Below are 12,554 nucleotides of genomic sequence, written 5' to 3' on the forward strand. Positions count from 1 at the left end.
CAAGACCGGGTAAGTGCAGTCTGTGAGCGCAGTGATGCGGAATGTGGTGCACTACAGTGCAGCAATCAGTATGCATAAAAAACAAGTCCCTTCAGCGGAACTTCACTTTTATTTATATATCGGGCCGTCCACCAACGATACCGGTAGTCCGGACCTTGCGGCTGAGTTGGGGTCGTTCTGGAATCACTCTCGAGCTACACCCAGCTCTTTGGTCGGGGGACCGGACTGCCCCGGCTGGAATAGGAGACGTCCGTAAATCTACTTTGCTCCTGTACTGACGATCAAATAGCTGCATCACGTGTCGGAAGAGGAGAGTTAAATGCGACGAGACCCGTCCGTGTTGCAAACGCTGTCTCAAGTATGGAGCCGAGTGCTTGGGGTATCCAGCTGGTCGACAGCGAGCTCCCTCAGCAGCGTATGGATCTTTCGCTGCTCAGGCTAGAGCCTTGGTACCGAAGGATGAATGTAAAAGTCCTCCTGTTTCTCAAATCTTGATCCAACCGGGTCCTGCCCTTTTCGAGACTGGTCAGGAATATCGCTACTTCAAACTTTTCGTGGATCGCATCGCGGGCGAGATATGTCCATACTTCAATTCGGAGGACTGGACTCGGATGATCTTACAAGCCTGTACGGCTGAATCGTCTATCAGACATGTAGCTGGTGCTATCGGTGCACTGGCAAAATGGTACGAATACCAACATGCTGGTCAGTCTATCGCTGGGCAGAAGATGCTGGATTCCGACCATCCACCTCATCCAGGCTCATCGACGAGCACTAAAAGTTCGAAGAAGAGAAGTGCAAGTGATTTAGTGGCTGAGCAAATACTACAGGAATCATTGGTGCACCAACAGCAGGCTTTTGTGCTCTATGACAAAGCCCTGAAGAAAATGCGAGGAGACATCGCTACCGGGAAGCAGAGTAAAAGGATTACGTTGATTATCTGTATTATTATCACATGTTTGGAAGCAATTTCCGGGAGGCACGAAGTCGCTGCTGGACAAGTTTATGGTGGACTGAAACTGATCCAGGAGTGGAAGGCACAACAGAAGGAAGCCGAAAAGCATCCTCAAGGATTCTCATCACCGGCTCCAGATGTTGTGGATGACTTTCTGGTTCAAACCTTTGGCAGAATGGAGATTCAGGCCATGTCTGTATTCGACCCACGGCCCGTCGAAATCCACGAGGCGTTGAAGAGTGAAGGCAGGGAGGTTGTGCAGCGGATGCCACCCGTATTCAGTTCTATTTCGCAGGCTAGGATCTACCTTGACCTGATTAACCGACGGCTCATGCATTTCAACATGTCGATACGCGACAGAAGGGCAGGTCCACCATCACCTGAATCTCACCCTGTTAGTAACGGACCATCTATGGTGAAGCCCGAGTTATGGAAAGCAACAGACGGATCGTCGCCAAAACCCATACCTTGGATCGACGACAAGAACCCAGAATGCTCGCCAGCGTATAACCCATCGCTATTGGACGAGCAAACGTCACTTAACAACGAGCTGGCAGCCTGGACAGCGACTTTCAAACCACTCCTAACCTTTTCTCTTGCCATGGGTAGACAAGAAGCTATCTCTGCCTTGACACTAACAATCTCAACCATCGCATCCCAAATTTCCCTCCGCGCAGCCTTCTTCACCAATGAACTCTCATTTGACGTCTTCCTCCCAGAATTCCAGCACATCGTCTCCCAAGCCAAGGTTCTCCTCGAAACGCAACGTGCTACCGACCTAGCCACGTATTCCCGACCAACATCACCAACTCACCCCGGCACCAACCCAAATGCCCCCAAAGGCGGCCCAATGATGCGCTTCGCCTTCGACATCGGCGTCATTCCACCCCTCTACCTCGTTATGATCAAATGTCGCGACAGGCGCCTCCGCCGCCAAGCCCTCCATCTTCTTAAAGAGTATCCGAGACGAGAAGGCGTCTGGGATACCGTTGCTGTCGTGCATCTTGGAAGATGGGTCATCGGCCTTGAAGAGGAGAGTGCCAGACAGATGAGTATGTCACTGAGTCCGAGGACGGCGAGTGCTGAGAGTCCGGCTTGTAGTTCGGGGTCGGGGACTGAGACCCTGAGAGGAAATAGTGCTGGACTTAGAGCCGGTGAAGCACAGGGGAGTGTAGGGTCGGATAATAGGTCTGAATCTGGGTCCGCATCAGCGTCCCATTATCGGAATGGATGGCTTAGTACGAATGGTAATGGAAATGTGAACGGACACGGGACCAGTAATGGGATTATAGAAAAGAAGAGAGAGGAAGGAGGCCTTGATATCGAGTTTCCGGAGGAGATTCGAGTCCGCAAGACGTGGATGCGTTTTGATCTCTCGCTGAGGACAGCTTGGATGAATTGTTTACAGATGGACCATGTTACGAAGGAATTTGTGCCTAGGACTGAGATTGTGAAGTGGTAACGGTATCAGTTTCAGTGTCTCCGTAAGAGCTACTGGCGGCGGGAATGGAGGTGGGTGTTACAGATGGATTGAATGGAACTCGAAACGCAGTTCGGATGAGTTGATGACACTGGGGGTCCAGAATCAGCTGGGAAGAGTACCGTCCATGGAAGGGCGAATAACGTCTATGCCGTAAGCGAGCATCAGAGAAGGAGCCCAGATTTAGATTTGGCTGTTGATCTAAGCGGAGTAGGATGGAAAACCTGGTTTAGGTTCAAGATTTTGGTGCATATTCTTCATTCTTGCAGTAGAGCTTTGATCTATCTATATGTTTGCATGGGAGCATACATGGAGCCTTGCATTGTCTATTTGTATATCCACATCTCTAAATTCCAAGTGGCTGAAAGTCACCTAACTTCATGTCATGTCATGCCATGCTGTTCAGCGATAGTGTTCATTATTGTCCTTTATTATCAGAAGGACATTCAACTAACCTGAATATATGAAAGGCAGTACGCCCGACTGTTTGTTTTGATTTACCCCTCGGTTCAACCAGGGAGGATGACTCGATCGCCTTGACATATTCCTCGAACAAGTATTCAAATAAGACCTTTTGCACCACAATAATTCCAAATGGTCTTCAAAACGAGCACTTTTCACCACACATCATAGTGGCACTTCTTTCCTAAGTATGTCCAACTCCCCTTCCACCCCACCCCCATGTAAGCGGCATGGTTGTCTTAATTCTCGGCTTCTTGGGCAATCATGTGCAATATCAGCCGCATAATATAGATCTTGCACGATCCAGCTTGCCTTGGGGCAAGAAAGCTGGACTGCATTTCTGGCTGGGGACTTCACGGTCGCAAATCAGGACACCATCCCAGTGTGTGGAAATATGGAAGAGTACTTTGGGTTACCCTCATTGGAAACGCCTAGCAAACTTGACCCCACCTCTCTGCTTGCGGGGAATGGCTTTACAAACAAACCATTTTTTGGGGTTCCTCGTTTCTCTTTTGCTTTATATTTTTTTTCTAGCCTCGCTTAGCCCAACTACCAGGTCCGAAAGTCCTGAAATTTTGGTTACCCATGAAGCTGCAACATCGTGAATTATATTTCTGAATGTATTGTATCAATGTACATTGCAAACTTTCTCAATTTAGACAAGCACATCGTGCAACTTATAGTCTTCATTCCGAGTGTACATGAGACTTCTCTGACGCTGCTCCAAGACTACTCTTCAATCTGCATCACACCTCTACAGGGCCACGCATACTTCACGACCTCCACGACTGAAGTATCGTGGTAATTCCCAGTTCTGATCTCCTCCCGAATCTGCGCAAAGAAGTCCCTCGGAGCTCTGTCCCCAGCCTCCGAGTCCTCAAATGTGAAACAGTATCCACATCCACAGATTGCATTATCCACAATCATATGGCTATCAAAATCTCTCGTGTTGGGAATATCGGAACGTTTTGAATCCAGTCTAAGACTCGTGACGTCCGAAGAATCTTCACAGCGAAGCTTTACAACTCCATCGCAGCGTCCAAAATAATTTTCGTTTGCTTCATAGCCGTCAAGAAGAAATTAGTTGAACAACGCGTGGAGTCGGGATATCTCCGCGGTTACTGTCTTACAGGGGGGGCCACAAATGCAACCACAAAGTACAGCTTCAACGTCTGTGGCGTGGGTAGCCGCTGCAAAGAATGATGGACCACGTTCTTGAGGATTATTGGATGCGACTTGGGTTCACGTTCTTCTCAAGCACGCCGCCATTTCCTTCTTTTCGATCGCGGCATTGCCTGTCCTTTGCTTCTTATATCTTTTTCTTGACCATGACTTCATAATAAGCAATCTCGGAGGTGACTAGCGAATCCGTGTTGAGTTGACGGAACTTTTCGTCGAACTTGATTCTCGCTCGTTCATTCTCCCCCTTTGGGTCGTTGACATTATTGAAATTGGGGGAGTCAAGATGCGCCTTGCGGACATGGGTGTCTCTTCGTACCAATTTCTGGATTAAATTCTTCTTCTCACTTGTTCCACTTAAGCCGAATCGTGTTATCTTCGGTTCCCTGGAATCGCATTCCTGGTGAAGAGCTGCTACAGTCCATTTTTGGTATGATCGGGACATGTTTTTTTGGTATTGAACGGATATATCGTGGTGGGAGGATGGTAGGCTGAACGATTATGATTTGAAATTCTTTGGATGTCGAAGTAGGAGTCGGAGTGATGTTCTGTGTCTGAGAACGGCGAGCCGAGCGAGGAGGGCTTGGTTTGAGTAAGGGAATGCATAGCGCTAAACGAGATAAGAGCTGGCAGGTGATGCCATAAGCTCCATTTTGCTTGAGTGGATTTCGAAATGCGATTGCGGACAGTCTCGAATAGGATATATATATTTACGACTCAGTGAATATATATAGACTATGGGGTCTCCCAAATCGTTGAGAGGATAGCTTTGGGAAAATAGCTAGATGAGGAAATGTAAGCGAGCGATAACAATGATCAAAACAAGACCTAGGGTATAAACAAAAGTGAAAACTTTGTAATCCTCAGCACCACAAACATTTCAGACCAGTAAAAAGGAACAGATCTCAGATTTAGAATCTAAGCCAAAACTCAATTGGAAGCCCACACTCGAATGCGTGCGAGGTTCCAATTTTGTAAACCTAACTTGATAGGTTTTGCGATTCGATCCGCCGTTAGTTGGTGTTCGTATACGATGAAAGAAACCGCTTTGACTGAACCACTGAGTGGCCGCCCACGGTTGACAGCAATCTGCCAATTTGCGTAGATGAATCCATTGGGATTGGCGAATATCCGCGGGTGTGTTAGGAAGTGAGACGGGGCTTTGCGATCGCGAGCTCTCCAAGGCACTGGGGCCGACCATAAGATATGAGTCGAAACTATGGCCCTTGAGACATCTCGCTAATTGATGAAAAGTACCCTATTGATCATGATTTCATCAACTGGTGCTTTTTGAGGCTGTCTTCATTATTGTTGTCGCTGGGCTGATGCTCTTCATTGAGCGGTATGACCATTACTTAAGAGAGAGAAACGACTGAAGCCAACGCTGACAACACGTCAATGACATGTTTCAGGCATATCGCTCATATTTGCTTACATAACGTATATGGATACATGAACTGGAATGAAGCATCTCTCAAACCCTTCTTTTATTGTCATTGTCTTGCACTGCTCTGCAGCATTTAGAGGCTGCTCAGCTAACCTCAGATCTTGTCGAAGAACTGGTCTGCCAATCATCACTTGTCATACCGTAAGTACCCACTCATATGCTATCGAAGTTACTCATGGCATGGTGAGGGCCTATGATTGTACATATCTCGTTATCTAGCAAGTAGTCTCTGACAGTGGGGCAGCATCACCACTGCCCGTGTGATATTCAACAGTCAACAGAACAAATTTGTACACAGCAGAGAATAGACAATAGAAGGACACCAAACTTTTCCATGTGGCTTGTCAGTTTGTGAGGCATTTGTTCAAGTTTGAGCTGTATCATGCTCATTTTGTTTTACGGCGTTGTGAAAACTGGGCTGCCTGAGGCGAGACGGATGCCAATCGATGAACAAATTAAGCCGGGCTGCAAAATGGACTTATGGCACGGGCATTGTGCTTTATTCCGCTATGTATATTTCTTCTGTTAAAGTATCAAATCGTTTCTTCTATGAACATATCTCAACATTATCCTCCCTCAATCAAACTCGGTATCGTGTATGAAAGTACGACAAAAAGAAAAACTCGCTCCGACGTGACGCCCACCAAGGCTCCCCCAGTTATACGTGATTTCATTCTCAATCATACTCAGCGAGAAATCTATCGTTTGAATGCACTCCACCTAAGGGCAGGCTTCTTGTAAGGGACGTGAGAGTAGCCTAGGTTGGCCTCCTCCATCCCTGGTCGAGGCTCTGGATCAGACTCGAAGTCGGGCTCCTCCACAGCATCCTCTCTTTTGCTAATTTTGACGTCGCTGACGTTTTTATCGAAGAAGGATTTTTCCTCGATCTCAATGTCGATGAGTCTGAAACCACTTCAGTTAGCAGATGTTCGAAAGAACAGAGGGCTAAAAGGTAAGGACAAGCAAATGTAGGACCACCCAGAGCGTCGAGATCATGATAGAATAGATATCCACTGACTCAAAACACTTCTTCAAGTCTTTGTCTCCCTTTGCGGTTTTCTCAAATATCATGAAATAGCCCGTCTTATCCGCACGAACCTCTGTGACAGCAAAATCTTGGTACTAATGCTTCAAGGAAGCGAGCGCATCACCTCGAATCTTCCTCTCATCTTCATAGGGAAGGAGTAGATATCCAATATTAGTAAGATCTTCTTGAACTGAATCTTTTTCCATCAAATGAGGATGGAGATCAGGGCTGCCGACATCTTTGGGCTTGAGTCGGAGCTTCTTGGCAATGCTGTCTTCGGTCTGTCACGGTCAATCAGAAACTGTTGTACGCAATGTTCCAAAGAGACTTGTGACATATGGCATAAATTTAATCGAACGAGTGAGGAAACGAGGAAAGAAAGGTGCACGGGAGGTAGTAAACGCTTACCTCGTCACCTCGGCGCCGCTTGACCGTTGGTGAAGGAGCCACGTAACTGTCGTAGACGGTAGTCTACTTGCCCTCAAGCAATTTCAATACGCGGCTCCAGCTGCTGGCATGAATTTCTTTGGCAACTTTGCCTCTGGTGTAGGTTTGAGTTCAGATGCAGCTTTCTTTACGTTTGTGCGAGGCTTTCTGGCAGCTTTGGTGGAGGAGCCTTGTGGAATGCTGACTCGATAAAAGGCATAGGCTCATATATCTTCTTCTTCGGAGCGCTGGGGTCAAGTGACGTATTATCTGAATCTACTTTGACGGTGAGTGCGATATCTCGGGTCATTGTAGTGGGTATAGGCTTGGATTTCTTGACGGAGGAAGCTTTGGTGATCCTAGTAGTTTGAGGAGTGATGGGGCCTTGAACAACCGCAATCTTTGCGAGTTTAACAGCGTGAAGCAGACTTGAGTAGATGGTTAGCACATTGATTAAATAGAGTGTCTCTGAACTCAGAGGAGGTCCGCAATTTGTATGACAACTTGCAGAAACTTACTTGCGAGTATTATTGCTACCACCCTCACACAAAATCTTCTTTCCAGCATGCTTCTTGCCAACTTCCTTCTTATCAGTATCTGTCACACCAGTAGCATTGGCTCTAGTGCCATCGATGATAGCAATGTTGACACCAATTGCCTCTGGAATTGAATCTTTCGTGGCAGTGTCCTCTTTGATCTGCCTATAACTTACAACTCGCGCAACCTCAAGTTTCATAGCTACTTTATACCTCCTTTTCAAGGCGTTCAAAAGCTCGGTCTTCTTGGCCTCTACCATAGCCTCGTGAAATTCGATCTCAGATCCCAAGATCGAGTACCAGTAGTTCATGTCGAATCGTGTCCGGGCTCTTTCGTAGGCTTCTTCGTACTTTCAGTTGGATCCCTGAGCTTTGTCAAGTGAAAATGCGACTCGCGCTTGGTCTCGTCGTCATCCACGAGACGTTTGGCCAACTTGACTTTGTGGCCGTCATTGTCAAGGTAGCTCCGGGTGCACTCCTTTTGGAGTTGCAGCTCGGTCCACTTGTCGTAACGCTCCATTCTGGATCTGCGAGGAATATCGTGATGGTAGTGTGAAGAGTTTGTACGAAGTGGTGGATTTAGGTCGTTGTGGCTCGACAGAGGTTGTAGTGGAATGTCGTGATTTCGAATTATCTAGACGCTGAAGATCGTCCTTACGAAAATGAAGGTGACTAGAAGGCTAGACGGATGGAATCTGATTGACATGCTCCATTAGCGAGCAGACGAGCATAATACGTGTCGGAAAGGGAATGTGACGATGGTGTTGACATCGAAATGGTCCATGTTCGGTGAATCTAGTGCCTATTTTTGCATGAACATGCGGCAACCTGAGCACGTCCCAAGAAGTGACATGAAGATATATACATTCGAGCCAAGACAACGACACAGCAGTTGAGACGGAGTGAATAGGGAAACTTTGACGGACGCGCCGAACTGTCACTGGACACAAAGCATCTTCCATTTAAGTCAGTTGAAATAGAACAACACAGCCCCGACTGAGAGTAAGCAGGGAACGTGTCACACAGACAGGGCTCAAAATCACCAAATAAACAAGTACAGCAAAGGGAGGGGAGCCTGGTGTCTGCAACGTGATGCTGGGGAAACAGAATGGCTTTTCTGAAGCTAATGCGGTACCATTGAAAAATTGCAAGAACGATATCAGTTCTGGTGACATGGTCAGAAGGACTCGTATGCGCTGCTCTTTTAAAACTTCTGGGCTGAGGGAATGTGTTACTTCTTGAAGACCTACAACCTGACTTTTCCAATGTTTGAAGAAAAGTTCCAAAGGACAAACAAATGTCACGGAAAATAAAGAGCTTTAAATGTCAGCCAGACGTCTGTCATGCTCTCGAGACCTCAAAACGAGCTACCCACTACATATCGGGAAAAGATAGAATCTCCACTGAGCAATGAGAAGTATTGGAGAAGGGAAGACCAAGAGACGAAGTAGCGTGCAATGCAAGGACAGGTCGGCGGCATCGGAGAATGTGCAAAGTAAATATGAAGCTCAAAGAAGCTCACTTGCAGACTACTTGTCTCCAGAGGTAAAGTATTATGCTCGATTCGGGATCAGGACTTCGAGAATCAGGTCTGTGCTGATGCCAAACATATGATAAGACACTTCATTGCAGGATATTTATCGCAGCATAATACACCCAGCAAGCCCTCGTAATCCCAATGCTGCCCTTCAAATAAATACAATCCCTCACAGCCCGTTTATGCTGCCCAAACCCTCTTCAAACCCTCCGTAATGCCAACATCATTGGTCTCGAACTCGTAAAATCCAACAGCAGCCAGAACCGTACCAGCTCTCAAGGCCCACCAAGCTGCCTTTCTCGTCTTGGGCAATCGATGTGTAGGGATATAGTCAATGATGCAGGACTCGAAACCGATGTGCGAATGGAGGAGGATGGTTGCAATCAGGACGGCGTCCATAGTAGGGTTCAATGACCCAGAGGCAAATGGAGCGATAGTAAGGGGAACGAGGGCGACGGCCATAGAACGCTCAAAAGTCCAGTGGTAAGAACCGTGTGCTGGGTTCGCAGGTGGTACTGGAGCGGGATCATTTGCTAAACACCAATTAGTCGAGTTGGAGATATCATAGGTAGACCGGCATACCAGTTCCTTGGATGACCTCTGGAGAGAAGTTAGCAACTATTCGAGCCTCACGAAAACTTCTACGTACGGGGCAGGGGAGGGAGAATTGAGTTTCTGCCGCTTGCGTGGAAAGCTGCCACTTTCATAGCACCCGGTACATCTTTGACAAAGGCATTCCGTACAATCTTCCTCGAAATAGTCGATGATGGCTTGTTGATGGCGGGGAAGCTGGTAGAGAGCTTCGTCGAAAAGGCTCGCTTGGTGGCAGCAGAGAGACAAGTCTTCTGAAGCATTGCTGGTCTTGCAATTGATGCCATGTTGACCTGCTGCAAATTCTGACTCTGCAGGAGTGGTGATTCTGGGGATTGAAGTCGTTCGTCTGCTTCGAATGTTCTGTTCGGACACCCTCGGCAGACGGCTGATTCTGCCTCAGGCGGAAAGAGCTGCGTAAATGCTTCGGAACGGTTGGTTGACGGCTTGCTGGGGCAGGTGAGAGCAAAGCGGCGATGCGGCTCTTAAGATATGATCAACACCGCAACAGGTTGCCTGATTCTTAATGGAAATGGCGTTCCGGACCATTGTGATTCAATTATTCAAAGAACAATACATGAGAGGTGTCTTTTATAGACTTGCCTAACATATCATAACAAAGAGCTCTATTTGGTAGCTATTTTCATGGTCCAGGAAAGCCATCTCATGTGCCAAGACCAGTCGCTGCTTTTGCTTTCCACTCCCTGAGAACCGAGAGAGCTTTTATGTGACCAAATGCTTTTCCATCTCCACGACCTTCAATTCAAGACCACCCTCTCTCAACCACCTTCACATCCGACTCCATGGCATCCCGGCGGTTAGCTCTCAACCTCACCCAGGGACTGCGCAGCCGCGCTGCTCTCAACACAGTTTCGCCATTGAGAAGGGGATTCGCGACTCCCGTGGTGAAGAATGGCGTGAAGACCGAATCGACCACACTGTCCAATGGACTGACGGTAAGGACGGGACGCCAGGGATATCTCGCAGGCGCTGATGAGTTATAGATTGCTACTGAGCATTCGCCATGGGCTCAGACCTCGACGGTTGGTGTTTGGATTGATGCTGGATCTAGGGCAGAGACAGACAAGACCAATGGCACAGCTCACTTCTTGGAACATCTTGCCTTCAAGGTACGACTCAATTGGCCTCCGAGAGAAAGATACAGAGACTGATGATGGATTAGGGTACCAGCAACCGAACACAACAGCAATTGGAGTTGGAGATCGAGAATATGGGTGGCCACTTGAACGCCTACACATCTGTATGTTGGGATCATCCGGAAGAGCTGGACAGAAGCTAATATAGCACGCAGCGTGAAAACACCGTTTACTACGCAAAGGCTTTCAACGCCGATGTACCTGCCACCGTCAACATCCTTTCCGATATCCTCCAGAACTCCAAGCTCGAGCCCTCGGCCATCAACCGCGAGCGCGATGTTATTCTCCGAGAATCAGAGGAGGTTGACAAGCAATTGGAGGAAGTTGTCTTTGATCACCTACACGCTACTGCTTTCCAAGGACAACCATTAGGACGCACTATCCTCGGCCCAGCTGAGAACATCCAGAGCATTCAGAGAGACGACTTGGTTAACTACATCAAGACAAACTACACTGCTGATCGTATGGTTCTGGTCGGTGCTGGTGGTGTTCCCCATCAACAACTGGTCGAACTTGCTGAGAAGCACTTCTCCGGACTCGCAACTGAGCCTCACACTGGAACCGCATCTGCGATTGCTGCTGCCCAAAAGCGGAAGCCAGAGTTCATCGGTTCCGAGGTCCGGATCCGTGATGATACTATCCCAACTGCCAACATCGCCATTGCTGTGGAGGGTGTTAGCTGGAAGGATGATGATTACTTCACTGCTTTGGTTACCCAAGCAATTGTCGGGAACTGGGATAAGGCAATGGGAAATGCTCCTCATATGGGTAGCAAGCTTAGCGCCTTCGTTCACAACAACGACTTGGCCAACAGCTTCATGAGCTTTTCAACAAGTTACAGCGATACTGGGTAAGAGGAACGGCTCAATCTAACGCATTATGAACTAACATTGGTAGACTTTGGGGTATCTACTTGGTTACCGACAAGCTTACCCGTATTGACGACCTTGTTCACTTCGCTCTTCGTGAATGGTCCCGACTTTCATACAACGTCAGCGAGGCTGAGGTTGAGCGAGCCAAGGCCCAATTGAAGGCATCAATCCTCCTGTCCCTCGACGGTACCACCGCTGTGGCAGAGGATATCGGAAGACAAATCATCACAACCGGCCGCCGCATGGGTCCAGAAGAGATTGAGCGTGTTATTGGAGCTATCACAGAGAAGGACGTTATGAGCTTTGCGCAAAGGAAGCTTTGGGATCAAGATGTCGCTGTCAGTGCGGTCGGAAGCATTGAGGGTCTTCTGGACTACAACAGAATCAGGTTTGCTCCCTCCAGAACGGAGCCAGAAATTGGACTAACATATTGTCTAGAAATGATATGTCGAGAAACGCATAAGGTAGAATGCGGTCGAGGGGACGGGTCGGGGGTTGATAGAGTGTATAATGCGAGATAGCGCAGTTTGTTTGTACACATAGGTCCACTACAACTTTTTTTATCCTTCCCTCTCCCATCGATAACTGAAATCTGGAACGTAGACAATGTTCCAGTACTACATGAAAAGAAGAGCTTCCAAGATCAATAAACCTAGGCCAGTGGCTTCTTGACTCCTATAATATGTGCTTCCTCATCCCCACCTCGAGTCGGACTTGCTCATACGGTTTATGTCTCAGCACAGCAAGCTAGGCGTTTAGCAGCCAAGCAAAGCTCGGCCAGCAGCCAGATTACCTATCGAGCTCGAATTTCACATGGCATCAGGGTAGTTTGCCGCGCGTTCATCGACGTAAGGCTGGGTCTCCTTGCTTGGCTGGAGTAGTAAT

The 12,554-nt window shown here is 47.9% G+C and overlaps 6 protein-coding genes across 6 annotated transcripts; 2 read left to right on the forward strand and 4 right to left on the reverse strand.

Annotated features, from left to right (window-relative positions):
- The first annotated feature begins 124 nt into the window (after positions 1-124).
- Positions 125-2,891, forward strand: ONS95_012331 (uncharacterized protein). Its single transcript, XM_058505956.1, has one exon. It carries the CDS (start codon positions 612-614, stop codon positions 2,415-2,417), a length of 1,806 nt encoding a protein of 601 aa, XP_058358479.1. The 5' UTR covers positions 125-611; the 3' UTR covers positions 2,418-2,891.
- A 1,315-nt stretch (positions 2,892-4,206) lies between these two features.
- On the reverse strand, positions 4,207-4,521 carry ONS95_012332 (uncharacterized protein; the record flags this gene model as incomplete). The annotated part of the gene is made up of 1 exon (XM_058505957.1): positions 4,207-4,521. The coding sequence occupies one exon, from the start codon at positions 4,519-4,521 to the stop codon at positions 4,207-4,209; it is 315 nt and encodes a 104-aa protein (XP_058358480.1).
- A 1,700-nt stretch (positions 4,522-6,221) lies between these two features.
- Positions 6,222-6,594, reverse strand: ONS95_012333 (uncharacterized protein; the record flags this gene model as incomplete). Its single annotated transcript, XM_058505958.1, has 2 exons — positions 6,222-6,426; positions 6,542-6,594. The coding sequence occupies 2 exons, from the start codon at positions 6,592-6,594 to the stop codon at positions 6,222-6,224; spliced, it is 258 nt and encodes an 85-aa protein (XP_058358481.1).
- Positions 6,595-7,124: 530 nt separating this feature from the next.
- ONS95_012334 (uncharacterized protein) lies at positions 7,125-7,823 on the reverse strand (the record flags this gene model as incomplete). Its single annotated transcript, XM_058505959.1, has 2 exons — positions 7,125-7,404; positions 7,495-7,823. The coding sequence occupies 2 exons, from the start codon at positions 7,821-7,823 to the stop codon at positions 7,125-7,127; spliced, it is 609 nt and encodes a 202-aa protein (XP_058358482.1).
- Positions 7,824-9,229: 1,406 nt separating this feature from the next.
- On the reverse strand, positions 9,230-9,927 carry SDH4 (membrane anchor subunit of succinate dehydrogenase, Sdh4; the record flags this gene model as incomplete). Its single annotated transcript, XM_058505960.1, has 3 exons — positions 9,230-9,582; positions 9,632-9,649; positions 9,699-9,927. 3 exons carry the CDS (start codon positions 9,925-9,927, stop codon positions 9,230-9,232), a joined length of 600 nt encoding a protein of 199 aa, XP_058358483.1.
- A 243-nt stretch (positions 9,928-10,170) lies between these two features.
- On the forward strand, positions 10,171-12,447 carry ONS95_012336 (uncharacterized protein). The gene is made up of 6 exons (XM_058505961.1): positions 10,171-10,596; positions 10,645-10,770; positions 10,824-10,901; positions 10,953-11,647; positions 11,695-12,057; positions 12,108-12,447. Exons 1-6 carry the CDS (start codon positions 10,444-10,446, stop codon positions 12,130-12,132), a joined length of 1,440 nt encoding a protein of 479 aa, XP_058358484.1. The 5' UTR covers positions 10,171-10,443; the 3' UTR covers positions 12,133-12,447.
- The last annotated feature ends 107 nt before the right edge of the window (positions 12,448-12,554 follow it).

The sequence above is a fragment of the Cadophora gregata genome (genome assembly GCF_030347475.1).
Source record: "Cadophora gregata isolate MNR1 chromosome Unknown scaffold_6, whole genome shotgun sequence".
NCBI lineage: Eukaryota > Fungi > Ascomycota > Leotiomycetes > Helotiales > Ploettnerulaceae > Cadophora > Cadophora gregata.

Excerpts from the sequence above, each read along its gene's own strand:
- ONS95_012336 (XM_058505961.1), top strand. The coding sequence starts at position 10,444 with ATGGCATCCCGGCGGTTAGCTCTCAACCTCACCCAGGGACTGCGCAGC. Across the intron at positions 11,648-11,694 it reads ACAAGTTACAGCGATACTGG|ACTTTGGGGTATCTACTTGG; the intron begins GTAAGAGGAACG and ends TAACATTGGTAG. Across the intron at positions 12,058-12,107 it reads CTGGACTACAACAGAATCAG|AAATGATATGTCGAGAAACG; the intron begins GTTTGCTCCCTC and ends CATATTGTCTAG.
- ONS95_012331 (XM_058505956.1), top strand. The coding sequence starts at position 612 with ATGATCTTACAAGCCTGTACGGCTGAATCGTCTATCAGACATGTAGCT.